The sequence below is a fragment of the Scomber japonicus genome, chromosome 10, assembly GCF_027409825.1.
Source record: "Scomber japonicus isolate fScoJap1 chromosome 10, fScoJap1.pri, whole genome shotgun sequence".
Lineage (NCBI taxonomy): Eukaryota > Metazoa > Chordata > Actinopteri > Scombriformes > Scombridae > Scomber > Scomber japonicus.
In genome coordinates this window covers 18,109,379-18,127,506 of record NC_070587.1, presented here as the reverse complement: position 1 = coordinate 18,127,506, position 18,128 = coordinate 18,109,379, and the positions used below count along the sequence as shown (strand labels likewise).

Below are 18,128 nucleotides of genomic sequence, written 5' to 3'. Positions count from 1 at the left end.
CAGAATAATTGGTGATGCATTATTCATTTTGTTGCACTGACTGTAGCTTTCCTTCTCCCACAATTCCTCCTTCTACTTATTCTCTCTCTACCATCACTCGATATCCTTCCTATATATCCTCTCACCACCCACCCATTCAATCCCAATCCTCCTTTACCCCCTCCCAGAGTTCCCGGGCGTCTCGCTGGGCCGACCCGGACCACTTTGCCCAGCGTCAGACCTGCATGAACAAGTTTGCCAGCTGGTTTGGCACCATGCCCCTGGTCCATTCTCAGATGAGGCTGGACCCAGTCCTCTTTAAAGACCAGGTGTCCATACTGCGGAAGAAGTACAGGGATATAGAGAGGCTATAACCTTCCAGAGCCCTCTCGCTCTCTGGACACAATGGAGACGGAGCGAGGGGGCGGACACGTAGAGAAACGCAGAGGCTTTCCATGATTGCATGGATGATCAATGGAGAAGCAGCTGGGATTGGGTACAGCGGGGGAGCGGAGGAACAAGAAACTAGAACAGATGTAGAGGACACCACATCTGTTGGTCTCCTCTGTTATGTCCTTCATACTTCCTTTCTGCCCCTTTCTCTTGTGTGTATTGAAGGGGGGGGGGGGGGGGTTAGCTGAGCACACAGGTCCTACTGTGACTACCACCCACTGAAAGACACCTGATGACTTAAAACTGCTTTGAACTGAAGCGGCTAAAGTCATTGAGTTGGAAGTCATAGCTTGCTGCTTCAGTGTCCCAACAGTGGCAAAACACTCCCAAACTTCAACCCGCTATAAAAGACTGTACACTATGCACAGGTTCATGAAAGTTTTTGCTGACAGGATATTATTGATAATTACGACTATGAAGAGGATAACACTATTTTGGATGTGTTTAGCTATTTTTTTTATACGGTGAATGAGTGGCCAGCACTACACTCTCTGTAATGTCTTAATTAAAAAAAAACAAAAACAAATAGCAGGAATGACAACCCCTCAACCACAGAACTGAGTTATAATAGTTGATCTGACATTCACAGTGCCTCAAGTTTTATCCAGTGGCGTCACTATCTTGGGAGTTTGGGGTTAAAAAAAAAAAGAAAGACACGGTGCAGGACAAGCACCTTGGTCTTGCTGCTTTCTGTTATGTTTTATTCATGAGTTGTGATTTTCTTTATAATTGATGGAATTATGGATCTTTGTAGTAACTTCTTCTTCAGGTCAGCATTCACGTGTCACTGAAGTTTAAGGAAAATGTATTTTGATTCAAATGAAACAAACAAAATCGTAATCATGTGCCATTCTGTACAAATAATTTCCTGGTAAATAATATAACTGTCTAGTATCCACCTGAGTAAATTCTATGGGCGGACCCACTTTTTGTTGTCCCTTTTCATTGTCACAGCACATCCTCATTGTGTCCCTATATTTGTTCAGGGTTATGTGACAAGCAACAATTGGTACTTGAATAGGTGCTGGCCTGAAGAACAATAGAGGATCATATGAGTTGCCTTGGGTAGTTATGGGAGCTTGGCTGAGCTTGCCAATTGAGCTAACTAATGGTCTGTTAGACACACAAGCCACTGTGAAAGCGAGGGAATTGATTTTTTTTTTTGGGGTTAGGTCAGTAAGTGATATTTACAGTATATACAGTTATTGTCTCTATGCCATAAACCCAATTTCATTTTGTCCACTGACATTGAAGTTTGTCTGTACTACACACTGATGAGAACTGGAGATCAATGTGTAGGTGACTGACATCACTCTAAATCAAAGTTGGTATCATAGTCAGTTAGACTACTATATTTCCCCCACTCCTTATGAGCAAATATGACTGAATACACAAGAGTTCTCATCAAGATACTGTAGAAAAGGCCTAGCAGAAAGTTCCAGTGTATTTGCAGAATACCAATTTGCATTTCACAGATTTAAGCAGCCATTCATCTCTGCTAGAGTCAGATTTGCAATGTGCTACTCTACTTGGGCCACATTCAAGCTGCAAAATGTAAATCCAACATGTTGAGACGCATGTTGTTTAATTTAGTTTGTCTCATGAATGACATCTTGATCAGTGTCTGCATGTTCTTCTAAATCTGACACGCATATCTCTTGTATTGCAAATCTATACATCCACCGCCAAGTTTTTTAGGAAAAGATGAAATTGGGTTTTGTCTGCTGGGTGAGTGGAATAATTGGCATATTTCTGTCTTGATATGTCATGTCAGGTTGTCGGAAAATGTTAATGTAATTGGATTCATTTAGAATGAGCACCCATGTTTTCAAATCACTGTGCATCATCAAGTTAAAGTTGAACTAACTGTCCACGATGTGTCCCTATCAAGTCAATGAGGAGTCTGACCACACCTGTCACCACACCTCAGTTAGCAGCTTCAGCTTTATATTGGTGGAAATTAAAACAACTTTGGTAAGCCTCGCAAACCTGTACACTTTACCCCAATATGTGCCAATAGATTGTTTCTGGTTTTGTTTTTATTTTCATCTCTGATATGAGGAATGCCATGCATTCCCATATTTATTTGCTTTGTTTAAGTATTTCCTGTCTTTATAAGAAAGTAATATGTGAGAAAGAGGGGGAGGGAAAGGAAGGGGACGGGTGTATGTGTGAGGAAGTTGCTGCATGGTGTTTTTCATCACTGAGAATGTGCTGACAGCAAATAAACAATCCTAGTATTACTAAACACAGCACTATCAAGACAAGTGAATACGGTTGTAAACAGAATCACATTTCAGAATTGAACTAGGTGCAATATTTAAGAAAACATTTTCTCTATCTTTTTCTTTTTTCTTCCCTTGTGTTGTCTCAGAGGGCAGGGGGTTATATATTGATGTGCCTTCAGAAGAAAATACACTTGTGAGGTTGTTTTTTTCCCCCATCTGCCTTGTGCAAGAAACTGGTCTCTGTTTTCATTTCACAGTAGGTTATTTTTTGTTTTCTGTATCCAGTAACTCCTACCGGCTCCCTAAATGATTTTGTTTAACACTGGAACACTACTAAGACTTATTGACACACATTTGTTACTGACATTCCTTCCTTTTCTGTTGTAGGAAATCTTTTCAACGTCTTGTTTGACTCTCACTGACACGCTGACTACCTTGTATTATTATACTTGCTAAGTTCCACTTTGTGGTTGTCTCAGGTATAGTAATACATGTCATACATAATTCTCACATGCATAAACGCACAGTATTTATCAGAAAGGATTGTTTCTCGACTGAATCTCTGCCTGCTTCCCTCACTCTCTTCCGTAACTTCAGACCCTAATTTTATAGAGATTAAAATGGAAAGATAGAGGAAAAATCGCAATTTTGTAAAAGAATTTTATAAAAACAAAACAAAAAAAAATCAACAAATAAAATGTTTGATATAAAATGATTGTGTCTGTGTGTTTTTGGTCTTTCAAAAATGTTTTTCTACTGGTATCTTGTGGTCTTCCGAATAAATTTGAATCACTGCTGTGAAAAACATACTTGCCTATATACATACTAAGTAATGTCCCCTTTCACCACGTCTTCCTGTCTCACCTGCTGGCAATCCAGTTTTCAGGCTTCCCAAACATATTTTGCAGGTTAGGTTTATGTGCTGCATCCAATGAGGGAGAGCCAAACTAAATAATACCTTTAGCTTCCTCCTTGTCCATGTGTGAACCTCATCCAATGCCAAGAAACTGCTGTGTTTACATAAATCTGTGTCAGGATGATTGGTTTAGACACGCTGCATAAATAACAGCATCTATCCAGGATGATCCCATGGTGCAAGAGCGCTGCCAACTCAGCTGGAGCAACAGCTATGGGAGAGAGGGATTGCTACCCCCAGAATATATACACACACACACACACACACAGACACCCTACTAGTGAAAGCAAAAAGATGTGCAGAATGTTAAAGCTGGACTAGTGCAGGAAAACCATTTGGCCAGACATAAGAAGACCACATCCTCCATCTCCTCTCTGTATGGTTTCTAGAGCCAGATGTTCAAATGCATGGAGTAAGTGGAGATAAATGATTTTCGATTAAAACGAGTTCTGACTGCACTGAGCAAAAGTGCCTATGATCAGTGTTTTGAGATACTGGTGCAGCAGAGAGAGAGAAGGGGTCTGCTTGTGTGATTTAAGGGTATGCTAATGATTTCAAACATCTCTTATTGATAAGATGTGTATCTGCAGTGGAGATGGATTTCAGCATGCGTGCAAGTTAGGCGTGTCCCCTGCTGTTGTATTAAGTGCTGTGACTTGGGGGCCAAGTCTGATAATGTTCTTTGCTTTTTTTTCTTTCTTTAAAAAAAAAACAATTTCACATCACACAGCACTGCAGTATGCAAAGTGAAATGTTTGAAGATACACTCAGACAGATGAAAGTTTTTTTTTTTTTTTTTTTTTTTTTCCATTCGCATTAGGTCTCCTAACACTAACTCACCCTGTTCAATCAGTAATGTCGATATGTTAGCATCTGTCTGTTGGAGCGAACTTTATTTGGAGCATTTTAGCTCAGTCACACCCTATGATAAATGATGCTGTCACCACAGATTCCCCTTTGGAACGATGTTTGGAGTATTGCTTCATACATCTAACTATAGTTAGGAGGAAAATTTTCCCCTCCATTTCAGCTCTTTATTGTCAGTGATATTGTATCATGATGATGACTGTCAAGGGACTAAAGGTCATTAGATATGAATTTTCAAACCATGATGATTAATAAAAAAGAATGTATCTCTGAATTTATTTTATATATCGACAAATTGTATATTTAACATGCACGAAGCATAAAAGGGCTGAGTAACTAATAGACTGAAAGAGTGAAACCACCACTGAATGTCACACAGAGCCGGAGGGACAGTTATATTACAGAAGAGCAGAAGGGGCTCCCCGTGGTGGCATAATTGAACGCATTAAGATTAGGCACATTATGGCACTATTAGCCAGAAACAATTCATTTCACAGGATTAAAGGAATCTAATTCTCCAATCAGTATTTGCCGAGATAAACATCTTTTTAGCCCACATCTGCCCTGAGTGTGTTTGTGTGTTCATATCAGTGTGCCTCAGTAGACATTTTCTTTCATACAGCTGTTAGATAATGATACACCTCTGTTTTGGCATGCATGGCCAGGATTCGTGACTAATGCCTTGTACTTCAACCAAGTTGCTCATGTCAAACATTAAAGCATCAGTGGTACGTTGGTATACTATCAGCCAAATGATTAAAGCAGACAGAAAACATACAACATGGATATAAAAATGATCTTGCTTAACAGATGGGGAGCCCAAAACTATGTCACCACCCTGACATGACTGTGCAGCATTGTGTCAAAATGTGTTGTACACTCATCTCTGTGTATGTTGCGGCATTACATATCTATGCAAAAATGGCTTGACTTGATTTCCCCATGTATCAGTGATGCAATATGTTGAAAGTCTCCCTCCAGTTTTACATTTAAAACCATTATGTTTATGAATTGTGAAATTGTGTTCAGTAATGATCAATAATTTATTAACTTCTGCAATAATATGAAATGTGTGGGAGAAATATTTTGGATCACATTCTTAAAATGTGACTATGATACATTACGAGGCAGCTCAAGTGCCTTTATGGTGACTTTATCTTGTTTTCCATTCATATCATCATCACAAATATCCAGCTATGCATGAGCGTTCATTGAGTACAACCTGATAGATATTGATGAATCAACTCTCGCACCATGCTGATAATAAAAAATAAAACTTAACATTACTTTAATGAAATGTGAGCACTACCTCAGTTATCTAACAGCCCACTCCCTACACAGTAATACTGAGCCCTGCTGCTGGTAAATCATAAACATGCTCAACTGGCAGCAGTTCTAGTGCAACAGATGCTGCAGTCTATGAGACAAATCCGCTTTACTGCATACCAATTTTGCAATTTGATTGTAGATGAGAAAGTCACTCTGCCAGGCATGTTTCTCCTTATCTCTGTATCTGATATATACTGTTTGGGATATAGTGATTGGTAGTGTTGTCTGCATGGATATCCACTTCCTATTTTTTCTGGAAGGACTGAATTTGTCTGGCTGGCTGCGGTGGCCTTTTGTCACAGCAAACATTTTGATTTATAATAGGCAGAAAGCACAGGTGTACCAAATAATGTTAACGATGGCTGTGTTCCATTGAAGTGTCCCTCCATAAACTATGCCAGCAAAGACAGCATGTACAATATACTGCCTAGAACTGGGACACACCGGTATTAACTGGACTTAATAATCAGTGTTATTTATTACACATGTGCCTTTCCTGCTATGATGTGTCAAAACGTCTGCTGGGAGACCACCGTTTGTTTTAGGCTGTACTGGTGATGTACAGGATGTGATTAACAACAGGCCTGGATAACAAAATGGTGTCACATGGGCCCTGTTGTTTTCAGAAGATTAGAGGCCAGATGGGACAATTGGGTAGAGTAGTCAAACAAACATACCCCATAAAAAATGCACTCTCTGCATTGCATTGAACACACACAGTTGTGTTTCCATCACTTCAGAGGAATACTAACCTTAAACCATAACCAATACATGCCTAAACATAACCCATACCCTAACCTTAATATAACCCAGAAATAACCTTGACTTTAGAATGAAGGATTTATGTTAGGGAGACTTGGTTTTTGTTCCCAAAAAGATGACAAGTCCACAACATGAGGAATACCTGGTACACACAGAGAGAGAGAGAGAGAGAGAGAGAGAGAGAGAGAGAGAGAGAGAGAGAGAGAGAGAGAGAGAGAGAGAGAGATATGCTAATACAGTAACTCAGTAATAACCTGTATATGTCACATACACATTATCGTCTCCCTGCTTATGCAAAGAAATACACTTCACTTTAAACTGTGCAATAAGAATATCACCTCTGGTATATTACCACTCAATACCAATATTACCAATATTATCTTTATTACATATTTGTTACTATTATTGTTCTTATTGTTTTTGTACTTATTATTTATTGTTCTTTATTCTTTTCTGCTCTTATATTCTATTTTGCTGTCCACCGCTGCTGTAACAATGCAAAGTCCCCCATTACGGGACTAATAAAGGAATAGCCTATCTTATCTTATACAAAAAAGTAATTTAGTTTAAGCCATGATAGACGATTAAAATTCAGCCCAAAGTAATGTACACCATATAAACACACGACATTAAATGTAAACACAGACCTAATTTAAGCACACAGTATAAATATACTATAAACATACATATACATCATATAAACACATACTGAATAATAATGTTATTGATTGAATAATATGCAGTCAAGCTAAAAATAGCCTGTTGTTTGTGCCTGCATACTAATTTTTTTTTTTTTTTTTTTAATGATACGCATGTTTATTAGGTTGTATTTTCATAATTATGTTTATTGATTTGGCCGCGTCGGTGGTGAGCACTGTGCCACAGCGCCCCCAGTCGCCTCTCCTAGCTCACAGCGGGCTGTCTGTCAGTGTCAGCGGTGTCAGCAGACTCCTCCTCCGCCATTTTTGACTGTAAACATCCTGCCGATTTTAAAAGGACAGCGCTGAGCGGGAGGAAGGCGACTGGCGCCATCTTGGCTGTCTTAATGAGTACAGCAGGGGAGAGCTCGCTTGGAGAAATCACATAATTATTGGATTTTCAGTGTAAAAAGGGGGAACTGCCGGTAAGTGAGGTTCGCAGCGGAATTATGTACGCGTTGTTTGGTGTATTTTATAAGACGAAGTGAGCATGCACGGTAGAGTTTATTCGCCGCGGCCTTCCCAGTACAAGCAGCCGTTAGCCGCCAGCTAACAACACAGTTGAGCTGCTAGAGGGAAAAAGTATGAGCAGCTTCGTCGAGTGCCTTGTTTCTCCATACTTTGGTTACTTACTTTTTTCGTGGGCGAACTTTATTTCTCTCCGTCGTTTTACAGACCGTTTTAAGTAACATCAAGTTAACCCAGTAACGTACACATTTGTGCTTCACACGGTTTCATTGCTCCTTTTGTAGTTTACGCTAGCTGGCGGCTAATTTTGGTTCATCCCACTTGATGGCGCCGACTATTTACTGGCATCTACCAACGCGTTGGCGCTTTTAGTATTACTCTGCATGAGACGCAGGTAACTGTAATTTTACTTTAACTAACTTGCGTATATGTGTGCGTTATAAACATGTATGATTGATTGGAGTAAGAAACGTATTAAAACGTTACGTTAGACGAACATGTGCATTTCCAGTGTTTGCACTGCTGACTGGGAAATAGGCGGAACTTGAATGAAGTCAGCGCTTGTTTCGAGAAAATGTTATGTTTTACTAATGTCCTGTTTCGGCTATATCTTACTAATTTTGAGCAACGATTTAGGTGAATTAAATGTAACGTAATAAAAGACAAAGTGCGTACAGTTATACGCTATAAGGTTAGCTAACGTCCGCGTATTATCTTAACCAAAAAGTTTTTTTAGAGACATCGTAAACCTTTGTTAATCTTTGTCAAATAATTTGTAGGCTAATGTTACTTTAAAAAATAAAGTTATCAAAATTAAAACTAACCCGCATACTGGCTTAATATTCCCCATCTTTCCGTTGTTGACCAACTTGCTAAGAAAAGTGTTTAATTACACAGAAAACAATGTGTTGCTTTGTTAGATCTGTTGTGGCTTGTGCGACCATATTATTTTGGCTTCATTCATTAGCCGAGGTTGCACTCATTTTAAATAAATACACTTAGCATGTCAACAATAACATGTAATGGTGAGGGCAGTGTTGGTTCATCACTGGATTACTATAACATTATTTGACCAGTGGCGTTTTTAACAGGATATTCAGCCACGATCATTGTTGTCTCTTTCACAATTCAAGTAGAAAATATAATATTGTTATCAATACTAAACATTGACTTTTGCTGTAATCTAGAAACAGCTCTATGTAACTATAAGTCATTTTTTCTTTATAAGCCAATTCACCCCATATTGTGATAGTCAGAGATACCAAAGATGGTATTGCTGAACGAGATTGTAATTAAACACTGTTTGCTACTTTTAAATGTTAGAGATGATACTGTGTTGAATGGGTTTTCTTTAACCCTGCTTCATAAAAAAAAAACAAAAAAAAACATTTGGTTTATCTATTTGTCTCTTCTGAAAATGTGATAAATTGTAGATTGATTTTGATAAAATGAGATTAATTGTTCAATCCTAATTGGTGGCATAAAAACCTTGATCTTGCTTCCTCTTAGTGATTGTGATTGATTACAGTTGGTAACTTCCCTTTTACATATATAAATATGGCGTATTTGATTGCAGGCATTAGATTGAGTCACAAACAGTGACTCAGTCACAGTGGTAACCTCCAAGGAGGTTAGTTCAGAACTGAGAAAGCATATAATAGATTTACACAAGTCAGAATGTCTTGGGGCAATCTCAGAGCAAGTCAGGAATTGTTTGTAAGTACAAAGTAGCAGTAACAGTGGTTTCTTTTCCATCGTCTGGAATAAAACCTAAACTGCCACCCTGTGCTGAGAATCGGTTCAGGTGATGAAATGTAATCCAAGAGTCCCTTTCTGCCATCACCACCAAAAACAGGTCAGCCATGACTTCTAGGCTACTGGAACACAGGTGTCACTGACTTTCACTATGACAAGGGCTGCCATGCTAGAAAGAAGCCCCTTTTTCAAAATACATGTCAAGTTAGTTGCTAATCATGTGGGGGAATGAAACAAAACAAAAAAACTTTAAGAACAGTGTACTTTTTGTCAAGCATGATGGTAGAAGTATTGTGCTTTGGGGCTAATTTGATGCTAGCGGAACAGGCAGATTGTGGAAAGTGTTCGGAAATAATGAGGATTACTTCAGGACACCATCAAAACATAAGCTAGGAATATGAATCTAAGATGTCTTCGATATCTAAAATGTGCTAAATTGAAGCTTTTGTAACGGCCATCCCAAATTCTGTCCTGACTATATTAAAAAAAGGGACATTTGTTTTAACTTCGAACAATTCTTCCAAGAAGAGGGTCAAAGGTCCTTGTAGAATAATGCCAGTGGTTTGTTGGTGAAAAGAGCTCAGGAGCATACAGGCTAGTATTAGCCTGGGCTATTTGCTTTTCTTTGTTATATGTTGTAATTATGTTTTTCTAATGGCACAGTATGAATTTGGTTATGTAAATGTTTGATCTCTTCTCAGGTGAAGTTACCCCAGTGTGTGTGTGAGCCAGGGGAACCAGGGCAATGTTCTACGCCCACTTTGTCCTCAGCAAACGTGGGCCGCTGGCCAAGATCTGGCTAGCGGCCCATTGGGACAAGAAGCTGACCAAGGCCCATGTATTCGAATGCAACTTGGAGAGCAGTGTGGAGAGCATCATCTCACCCAAGGTAATTTCTGCTTTCTGGTTATTCATGTGATGGCCTTCTGTTTCCTTGGCAGGCTGGTCTCTCAGCATGTCTCTCTCCTGCTGTTATTGTTACATCTCAATAAAGAAAAATAGGAATGTCACATTTTTCTGCCAACATTTGAAGCAAAGTTGATTAAAGGAAACTGAACACAACGTTTGCTTGCAGCTTGCACAGTTAAACACAGCATTTCTGTTGATTTAAAACTTGTGTATTCCCATATCTTGATGATTTAGTTTATTTTTGCTATCTTGCTCTGATTTGGAGTACTTTGTTGTTGTATAATGTTAGTTTGCACTCATAACAGTATAATCATGTTTTTACACTGTCTTAAAGTTTCTTGTTAATGGCTTCTCTTAGGTGAAGATGGCATTGCGTACGTCAGGCCACCTGCTCCTTGGGGTGGTGAGAATCTACCACAGGAAGGCCAAGTACCTGCTTGCTGACTGTAATGAAGCCTTTATCAAGATCAAAATGGCTTTTAGACCAGGTAAGGAGACATTTGTGCTATTAATAAACATATTAATTGCATATCGTTGTGAGTTCGACGTTTGTGCATATTTCTGTACTGAAAGAATAGAAAAACTAATGGTGTTTGTGTTGGTTTTTTCCAGTTTTTTACCAGCTGTGTTTTATGTGATTGTAGAAATTTCTTAAATTTTGCAGTGGTACTGACGTGGTACGGTTATATTTTGTGAGGCCTAGCAACATGGAGTACAGTTCTGTGGTGTAACAGCAGTGCTGTTTGTATCTGTCTTTAGGTGTGGTGGATTTACCTGAGGAAAACAGAGAGGCAGCCTACAATGCCATCACCTTACCCGAGGAGTTCCATGATTTCGATCAGCCACTCCCCGATTTGGAGTAAGTTCATTACAATCTACTGATCTCATGTTGTCTCTTCATGTACCGCATTTAATAAAGATCAGTTGGTCTGTATGGTGAGACTCTCCTGACACTGGTTAGAGGTGATTCAGCTTACACTATTGTACTCAACCCTTCTGTCTTTTTTTTTCTGTTCTTTCCACAGTGATATAGATGTGGCCCAGCAGTTCACCCTGAACCAGAGCAGAGTAGAAGAAATCACCATGAGGGAAGATGTTGGCAACCTCAGCCTCTTGCAGGACAATGACTTTGGTACGACATAACTAATGTATACACTAACACCACCGTCCACATATGTATAACTAGATAAAACATTTCTATGTCATGTTAAATTTCACCAGGTGCATTTTAGATATACCATTAAATTCAGGATAACAGAATTGTTGTGTAAAAGAAAAAAAGACAAATATTAATGATAACTTCCTGTACTCTTCAGCTGACTTTGGTATGGATGACCGGGAGATGATGCGTGATGCCAGCACATTTGAGGAGGATATCATGCATGGTGCCACAGCCTCTAACCTTTTGCTAGAGGCTGAGCCTGGTCCAGCTAATCTCCCTGACAAGTCCAACCACATGGAGTATGATGACTTTGGGGACGGCTCCATGGGCAACAGTGACGGAGGAATGCTTGGTGAGCACGTCTTTATTGATTCTAATAGTACACTATATGGCACAACTGTAATAGCTTTTCTGTGAGAAATCTATTCGAGAGTAATAAAGAATGATGGTCCGTTTAAATGACTTGTGATTTTTTTTTTCAGTTGATAAGCTACTGAGCTCTGAAGACGGAGGTGGTATTTTTGATGATCCTCCAGCCATCACAGAGAGTGTCATGATGCCTCCAGATCATGGAGATGATGAGGATGACTTTGACAACCTCCAGTCACGTAAGTAAAGCAAAGTGGTTCCTTCATGCAAAAGATATGAAACAGGATAGACTTGTGACAAACGGTCTCAACCACTTGTTTAATTGAGTACACATCCCAGAGATGAACTGGAAAACCTGCTTAGTCATGTGCCATTATAGGTGGAGTGCACATTTTGAGTATTTAAAGAGCACTAATATTCAATTTGTGTGTTTAGCGGGTCCAGACAGCCCAGACTCCGGTCCAGCAGAGCCACTGCCAGCTATGGCTGACCAGACAGAACAGACGACACTGGTTCACAACGAGGAGGACGCCTTTGCCCTGGAGCCCATCGACATCACTGGTAAGAGTTTCCCTCACCTTTCTGTAGAGATGTAAGGCTTTTTTTTCCTCAAAAGAAAACTTTCCCCACCCCATTTCAAACTAAATTCAGTATTTAATTTGTTTCAGTACTTCAGTTAGGGATTTTGTGATCTATATTGTTTTATGTCTTCTGTATTTACCATCAAGACTTGGACCAACATTGTGTTAATACAAGATACGCCTTACAACTATGTGATGTAATAGTAATGATGGTGATAGTAATCAAGTTTTTTATTTTTACTCTCCCCAGTGAAAGAGACCAAGGCGAAGCGTAAGAGGAAGCTGATCGTGGACAGCGTGAAGGAGTTGGACAGCAAGACCATCAGAGCCCAGCTGTCTGACTACTCGGACATCGTTACCACCCTGGACCTCGCCCCTCCCACTAAGAAGCTCATGATGTGGAAGGAGACTGGAGGAGTTGAGAAGCTCTTCTCTCTTCCTGCTCAGCCTCTCTGGAACGTGAGGCTGCTCAAGGTGACAAATACTTGATATATTATTTGTGCGTGTACACATCCACCCCTAACTATTTGAGAACATACTAAAACTGTCAGCCGTCTGTCTGAAATCACTTACAAGCAATATTACAACTTGGAGAATGTTAGCCAGCAAACCGCAGCAAAGGTCTGATTCTCCAAGTAGGTCAGACTTAGACACTGGTTAATGGTCGGGAGAGACATTAAATCTATAATGTGTCTTTCATTGACATTCTGTTCAGGTTGTGGGATTTTAAAATGAGAACATTGAAAGAAGAGGAGGTGGAAGAAATGACTGGTTTTGACTGCCTCTTTTCCCTATCCTTTCACACCCACATACACCCTCCAGAATACTGAATGAAAACTGTGTCTGCATAATTTAGCAGACCTCTTTTTCTTTTGTCTTTCACCAGTCCTTAACATTTTTTATTGAACCACAAGCTTGACATAAAGGTATTTTATTCATTCATTTATTTATTAATCATATTTCTCTCCAAACGTCACTCTCTGTCAGATGTTCACACGCTGCCTGACGCCTCTGGTGCCAGATGAGCTGAGAAAGAGGAGAAAGGGCGGTGAGGCAGACAGTCTGGATGAGTTCCTCAAAGAGCTGGAGAACCCAGAGGTGCCTAGAGAGGAGGTCATGAGTCAGCACAGAGACGTTATTGGTAAGTCATGCAGTAGTAGATGAGAGGAGGTCATATTGCGGACATGTCATCGGTTGTGTGTGAGCGAGTGAAAGAAACTGACAGCTGACATCCTGAGAGAGTATCAGTCAGTAAATAAAACTGTTCACTTTGGCATTTCTTTTAACAAACTCCCTGATCTGTCCCTCAGACCAGACTATCATGGAGGAGCCAAGTATGCTTGCAGCCTCAGCAATGGAAGGCAGTAGGACAACCCTGGATGAGACAGTTATGCCTCCTCCCTCCACTCCCCGTGGTGTCAAACGCAAGACCCTCGATAAAGAGAGCACCCTTCCTGTGAGTACTCAAGTTCTTTTGTCATCACATTGAAAATGATGACAAAATGTAGAATTTGAAAGGCCTATAATGGCATTTGATTTATAATTAAGTGGCAGAGCCATAACCCAATCATGTCAGTCTCCTCTGATATAGAACAATGACAGTAAATGACTTTAATCAGTTATAAATGATGTAGAGAGTCTTGACATAGCCTTGATGACCCTGTTCTGTCTTTCAGATGGCTCCCTTGGAGCAGCAGCAGGTGGCTGACCGCTCAGACTTGTCTAGATTAGACATGCCTCAGGTGGATCTGCCCCCAGAGGAGAGCATCAACCTCACCCAGCTTGTTCCTGAACTTGACCTGCTTGGAGAGAAGAGCAAAGACAAGAAGGACGACAGCGACGAAGAAGAGGTGGGGAGAAATAATTGCTTTTTCTGAACTATATATTGGAAACTTTTTTATGTAGTCATTTAATAGCGGTGCTTCTTTTCATCAGTTTAGACTCAAAAGTAAAACAAGAGAAAACACTCAAAAAGGAAAAACCAATAGTATCAGTATCAGTGTATCTCTAGCTAACATGCAGCAGTTGGGTCTCTGAGATTGTGTTAAGAACATAAACTAACTTATCAGTTATATTGAATGCATCAGGCACATGATACTAAACATGCGTGATCACCAAATTGATTCAGCCGGCCGTCTTCTTTGCAACAACAATCTACACCCATTCTCTTCTGCTTTGCATTTACCGGCAGACCGCAAATGAACATTGAAGATGTATGGTGCCATCTACTGTAGTGGAGGGTGTTACATTGTGCTATTCTCAGATAATCTTTTGGCATTTGTTTATGAGAGAGTGAAAGTGTGACGTGCAGCCCCAAAAATAGAAAATCAATATGTGGCAGGGTGCCACAAATTAGTAAATGTATGGGAAACTCTGAAGGAAATATCTTTTTGAAAAGAAATGTGACTGTATTGCTGTGAGGCTGGATCAGTTGATGCTGATGACTATTGTTTTCAGGAAGAGGATGGCCAGGCTGGAGACCAGGACCAGGAGGAGAAGAGATGGAACAAGAGAACCCAGCAGATGCTACACGGACTCCAGGTACAAAAATACTGTTGACATGTTGCAATTATTTTGAAAACAAATATTTCATAGTATATGTAAAATTTGGTGTGCAGATTTCACACACTATGTTCCTTTCATTCATCTTCCATATGCAAAACAGTTCAGCATATGTTTAAACTGGTAAAGCATCTTGTGTGGGAACCCAGCTTCCTGACCTAGTGTATATGCTCCCCTAGTGATGAAAATGAGGGGAGATGAGCATCATTTATTTAATTGACCACTTTGGGTAAAACAAAAAAAACTGAGACTGACCTTTTGAGCTTCTGTTCCCGCAGCGCGTCATGGCTAAGACAGGAGCAGACTCAGTCAGCCTGCTTGAATTGTGCCGGAACAACAACAGGAAGCAGGCAGCTGCCAAGTTCTACAGTTTCCTGGTCCTCAAGAAGCAGCAAGCCATCGAGGTCACCCAGACTGAGCCCTACAGCGACATCATCGCCACCGCTGGACCAAGATTCCACCTTATCTAGACATTGGAAGAACAAACACTCTGCTTGCAACAGACAAACTTTTTTAATTACTCAACTTTTTGCCTTTTTATTTCGTGTTTTCCTGTCAGCCCATTTTTTTTCTCTGGGTAAGGGGTGGGAGTAATGGGGAATGGGTTGGAAACTTTAAAAAAAAAAAACATTTTACTGTACTACAGATGGAATCATGCAGTATTCATTTGGTTCAAATGGAGAGAGGAAGAATGTTAAACAATTATATTTATAAAACAACATTTTTCAGTCACCAATTTGTAAGCTTTGCTTCATTTTGTTTCCTTATTTTATAAGTTAAATTTCCATTGTCTTCTCATTCCATACATTTTGTACCATTGCCCCACTCACATGGAATAATGCAGATTGCCCTGTATTTTCACATGAAATCCCGTATTGACTCTATACATGTTATGGAAAGGTACTGTTTTTATTGCTCAGAAGTGTAACCTCTCCCACCTCCTCCGTGTTGCACTTGATAAACAAAAAGGTTAATCTGTCAAAAAAGACGATTGGTAAAGCTCACCTGGCATTAAATATCATGTCTCAGATGTATAATTCAGGCAGTTTATCAGTTAAATTTCATGTAATATTTTTCTTTTGTACTTTACGTTTATGCTTGTTCACCTTTTTGCATTATCTAACTAGGCAATGTACTTGTTACAGTTAAGTTCAGTATCCCACCTTTGTAGTCTTCGGGTAAGTTCTAGTTGTGATACATCTGTAAAGATTTGAAATAAAGTGTTTTAAGTACTTGGTAACTGGACATTTACTTATTTATAGTATCAATGGTGCCAAAATTTACATTAATGGTTATGGTGGTATTTGTGGGTGTGATTCCACAGCACTGGAGAGAAAGGCCTTTATCCTGTTCAGGTCCACTGGTTTCTATAAATAAGCTTTGTGAGGGAATAGATGGCAGATTTCAGTACCAGCACAGCCACTTATGTATGTGAAAAAATAAATCTAAAAATAGAATGGGCTCCTTCATAGCAATATGTTAAATGTACTACAAGTGTTACTGTAAGTGGTCCACTTAAAAGTATGTCCTCAATCAGTGGTTTATTTATTTCTATATCTGTAAGATAAATTTCAGTCTTACAGGTTGCACCATCTATCACATAAATGATGACCAGCTGCTTTCACACTGCAACTGAGTGACACACTGAATGAAAAGTATAGTACTAAAATAACATTTTGAGCTACTTGTGCTTGAGTATTTCCATTTGATGCTATTTTATACTACAGTACCATTGCACCACACTTCACAGCGATTTATTCTACTTTATAATTCACTATATATTTGAAAGTTTTAGTTTTCAGATACAGATTTGACACAATGAACAATATAACAAACATTAAATACAACTCATTGTTAAAGATGAAACCAGTGGTTTACAACTTTTCTCACTTTTTATGTCTTACAAACAGCAGTGTGTAGTCAGGGTCACATTTCAAATGTCTAGGTTGTTAACAGCTCCACCAAATTATTATTGTTATTTTTCCCTCTAAACTCCTCACATGGTTTCATTTCATTAAATGTTCAAATGATTCAATATTTCAGCAAAAATCAAAGATTAGAGGAAAAAACTAAAAACAGTTAGTTTTTTCTTATTTCCTCTCCCATTAATCATATCATGACCACTCTGACCATTTATCTGCTGACCTTTTGGAGGGGCCCTACCGCTAGATTGGGAACCACTGGACTGAACTAACTAACTGTGTATTTAGTAATTGAAACTAGCTCCACCTCCAGCAGCTACAACAGTAACATAGTGCTTACACACTGATACTTCAGTATTAATAATGTAATGATGTCATATAATATATCAGTCAAACCAATACTTTTACTGTAATACTTTAACTACATTAAGGTCATAATACTTAGGTACTTTATTTAAAAAGGGGTTTTTCATGCAGTACTTTTACTTGTAATGGAGTAGTTTTACATTGCTATGTTGATACTTCTAAATACTTCCTCCATCACTGCCCTCAACAACCTTTTTTTACATTATTATTTATTATTATTATTATTGTGCGACACACACTACCTTACATACAGTCTCCTGTTTTCAATGCTTAGCTTATCTTTTTTTGGCTTTGGAATTAGTTTTATCAGTCCCTGTCCCTGTCCCTGTCCCTGAGTGTGGGGCAGGTCCTCTTTTTCTAGAGCCTCTTCAAACAGTCCAGCTAGAAATGGAGCAAATGATTGTTTAAAGCATTTATAAAATTCCCCTATTAACCCATCATTCCCCAGAGCTTTGTTATCCTTAAGGGCATCAATACATTTTTGCACCTCTGTTATACTTATTTTCTGATCACATATTCATTGGAAATCATCTATTATTCTAATATCCAGTTGTATAGTTTGAAGGAATAATGCCATTTTATCTTTGTTCAAGGGGTCAGTCAGTCAGTTAATTCCCCTTAGAGTCCAAACTTATTTAGCGTGTTTGCTTGTCTCCAGAATTTATCGATGAATTTTGGCTTTCTTTTACAAATTCTTTATTTTGCAACAGAGTTTTGTTTAGTTTCCAATAGTTTCAATTTCACTTCTGCCTATCAGATCCAAGATGGAATTGAATTGCTATAGCCCTCAACAACCACTAAA

The 18,128-nt window shown here is 39.2% G+C and overlaps 2 protein-coding genes across 3 annotated transcripts in view; both read left to right on the top strand.

Annotated features, from left to right (window-relative positions):
- Positions 1-3,365, top strand: part of LOC128366364 (exostosin-1a-like) — a 39,975-nt gene extending 36,610 nt beyond the window's left edge. Inside the window, exon 11 of the mRNA XM_053327050.1 lies at positions 168-3,365. Within this exon, the coding sequence (XP_053183025.1) occupies positions 168-353 (186 nt within the window). The 3' untranslated portion in view covers positions 354-3,365. The remainder of the gene's footprint in view (positions 1-167) is intronic.
- Positions 3,366-7,530: 4,165 nt separating this feature from the next.
- Positions 7,531-16,270, top strand: LOC128366361 (double-strand-break repair protein rad21 homolog A-like). Of its 2 annotated transcripts, none has more exons than XM_053327045.1 (14): positions 7,531-7,657; positions 10,157-10,344; positions 10,723-10,852; positions 11,124-11,223; positions 11,390-11,496; positions 11,681-11,878; positions 12,009-12,134; positions 12,331-12,456; positions 12,727-12,950; positions 13,464-13,617; positions 13,787-13,932; positions 14,153-14,326; positions 14,934-15,017; positions 15,317-16,270. In XM_053327045.1, exons 2-14 carry the CDS (start codon positions 10,201-10,203, stop codon positions 15,506-15,508), a joined length of 1,905 nt encoding a protein of 634 aa, XP_053183020.1. In that variant the 5' UTR covers positions 7,531-7,657; positions 10,157-10,200; the 3' UTR covers positions 15,509-16,270. The 2 variants fall into 2 exon arrangements, with proteins under 2 accessions (XP_053183020.1, XP_053183019.1); XM_053327044.1 differs by lacking the exon at positions 7,531-7,657 and adding an exon at positions 7,864-8,094.
- The last annotated feature ends 1,858 nt before the right edge of the window (positions 16,271-18,128 follow it).

What these genes read in the sequence shown, in the direction of transcription:
- LOC128366361 (XM_053327045.1), top strand. Translation starts at nt 10,201, where the DNA reads ATGTTCTACGCCCACTTTGTCCTCAGCAAACGTGGGCCGCTGGCCAAG. An exon ending in CTTTGACAACCTCCAGTCAC is followed by an intron (nt 12,135 to 12,330) that starts GTAAGTAAAGCA and finishes TTGTGTGTTTAG; the next exon opens with CGGGTCCAGACAGCCCAGAC. An exon ending in GGAGCCCATCGACATCACTG is followed by an intron (nt 12,457 to 12,726) that starts GTAAGAGTTTCC and finishes TACTCTCCCCAG; the next exon opens with TGAAAGAGACCAAGGCGAAG.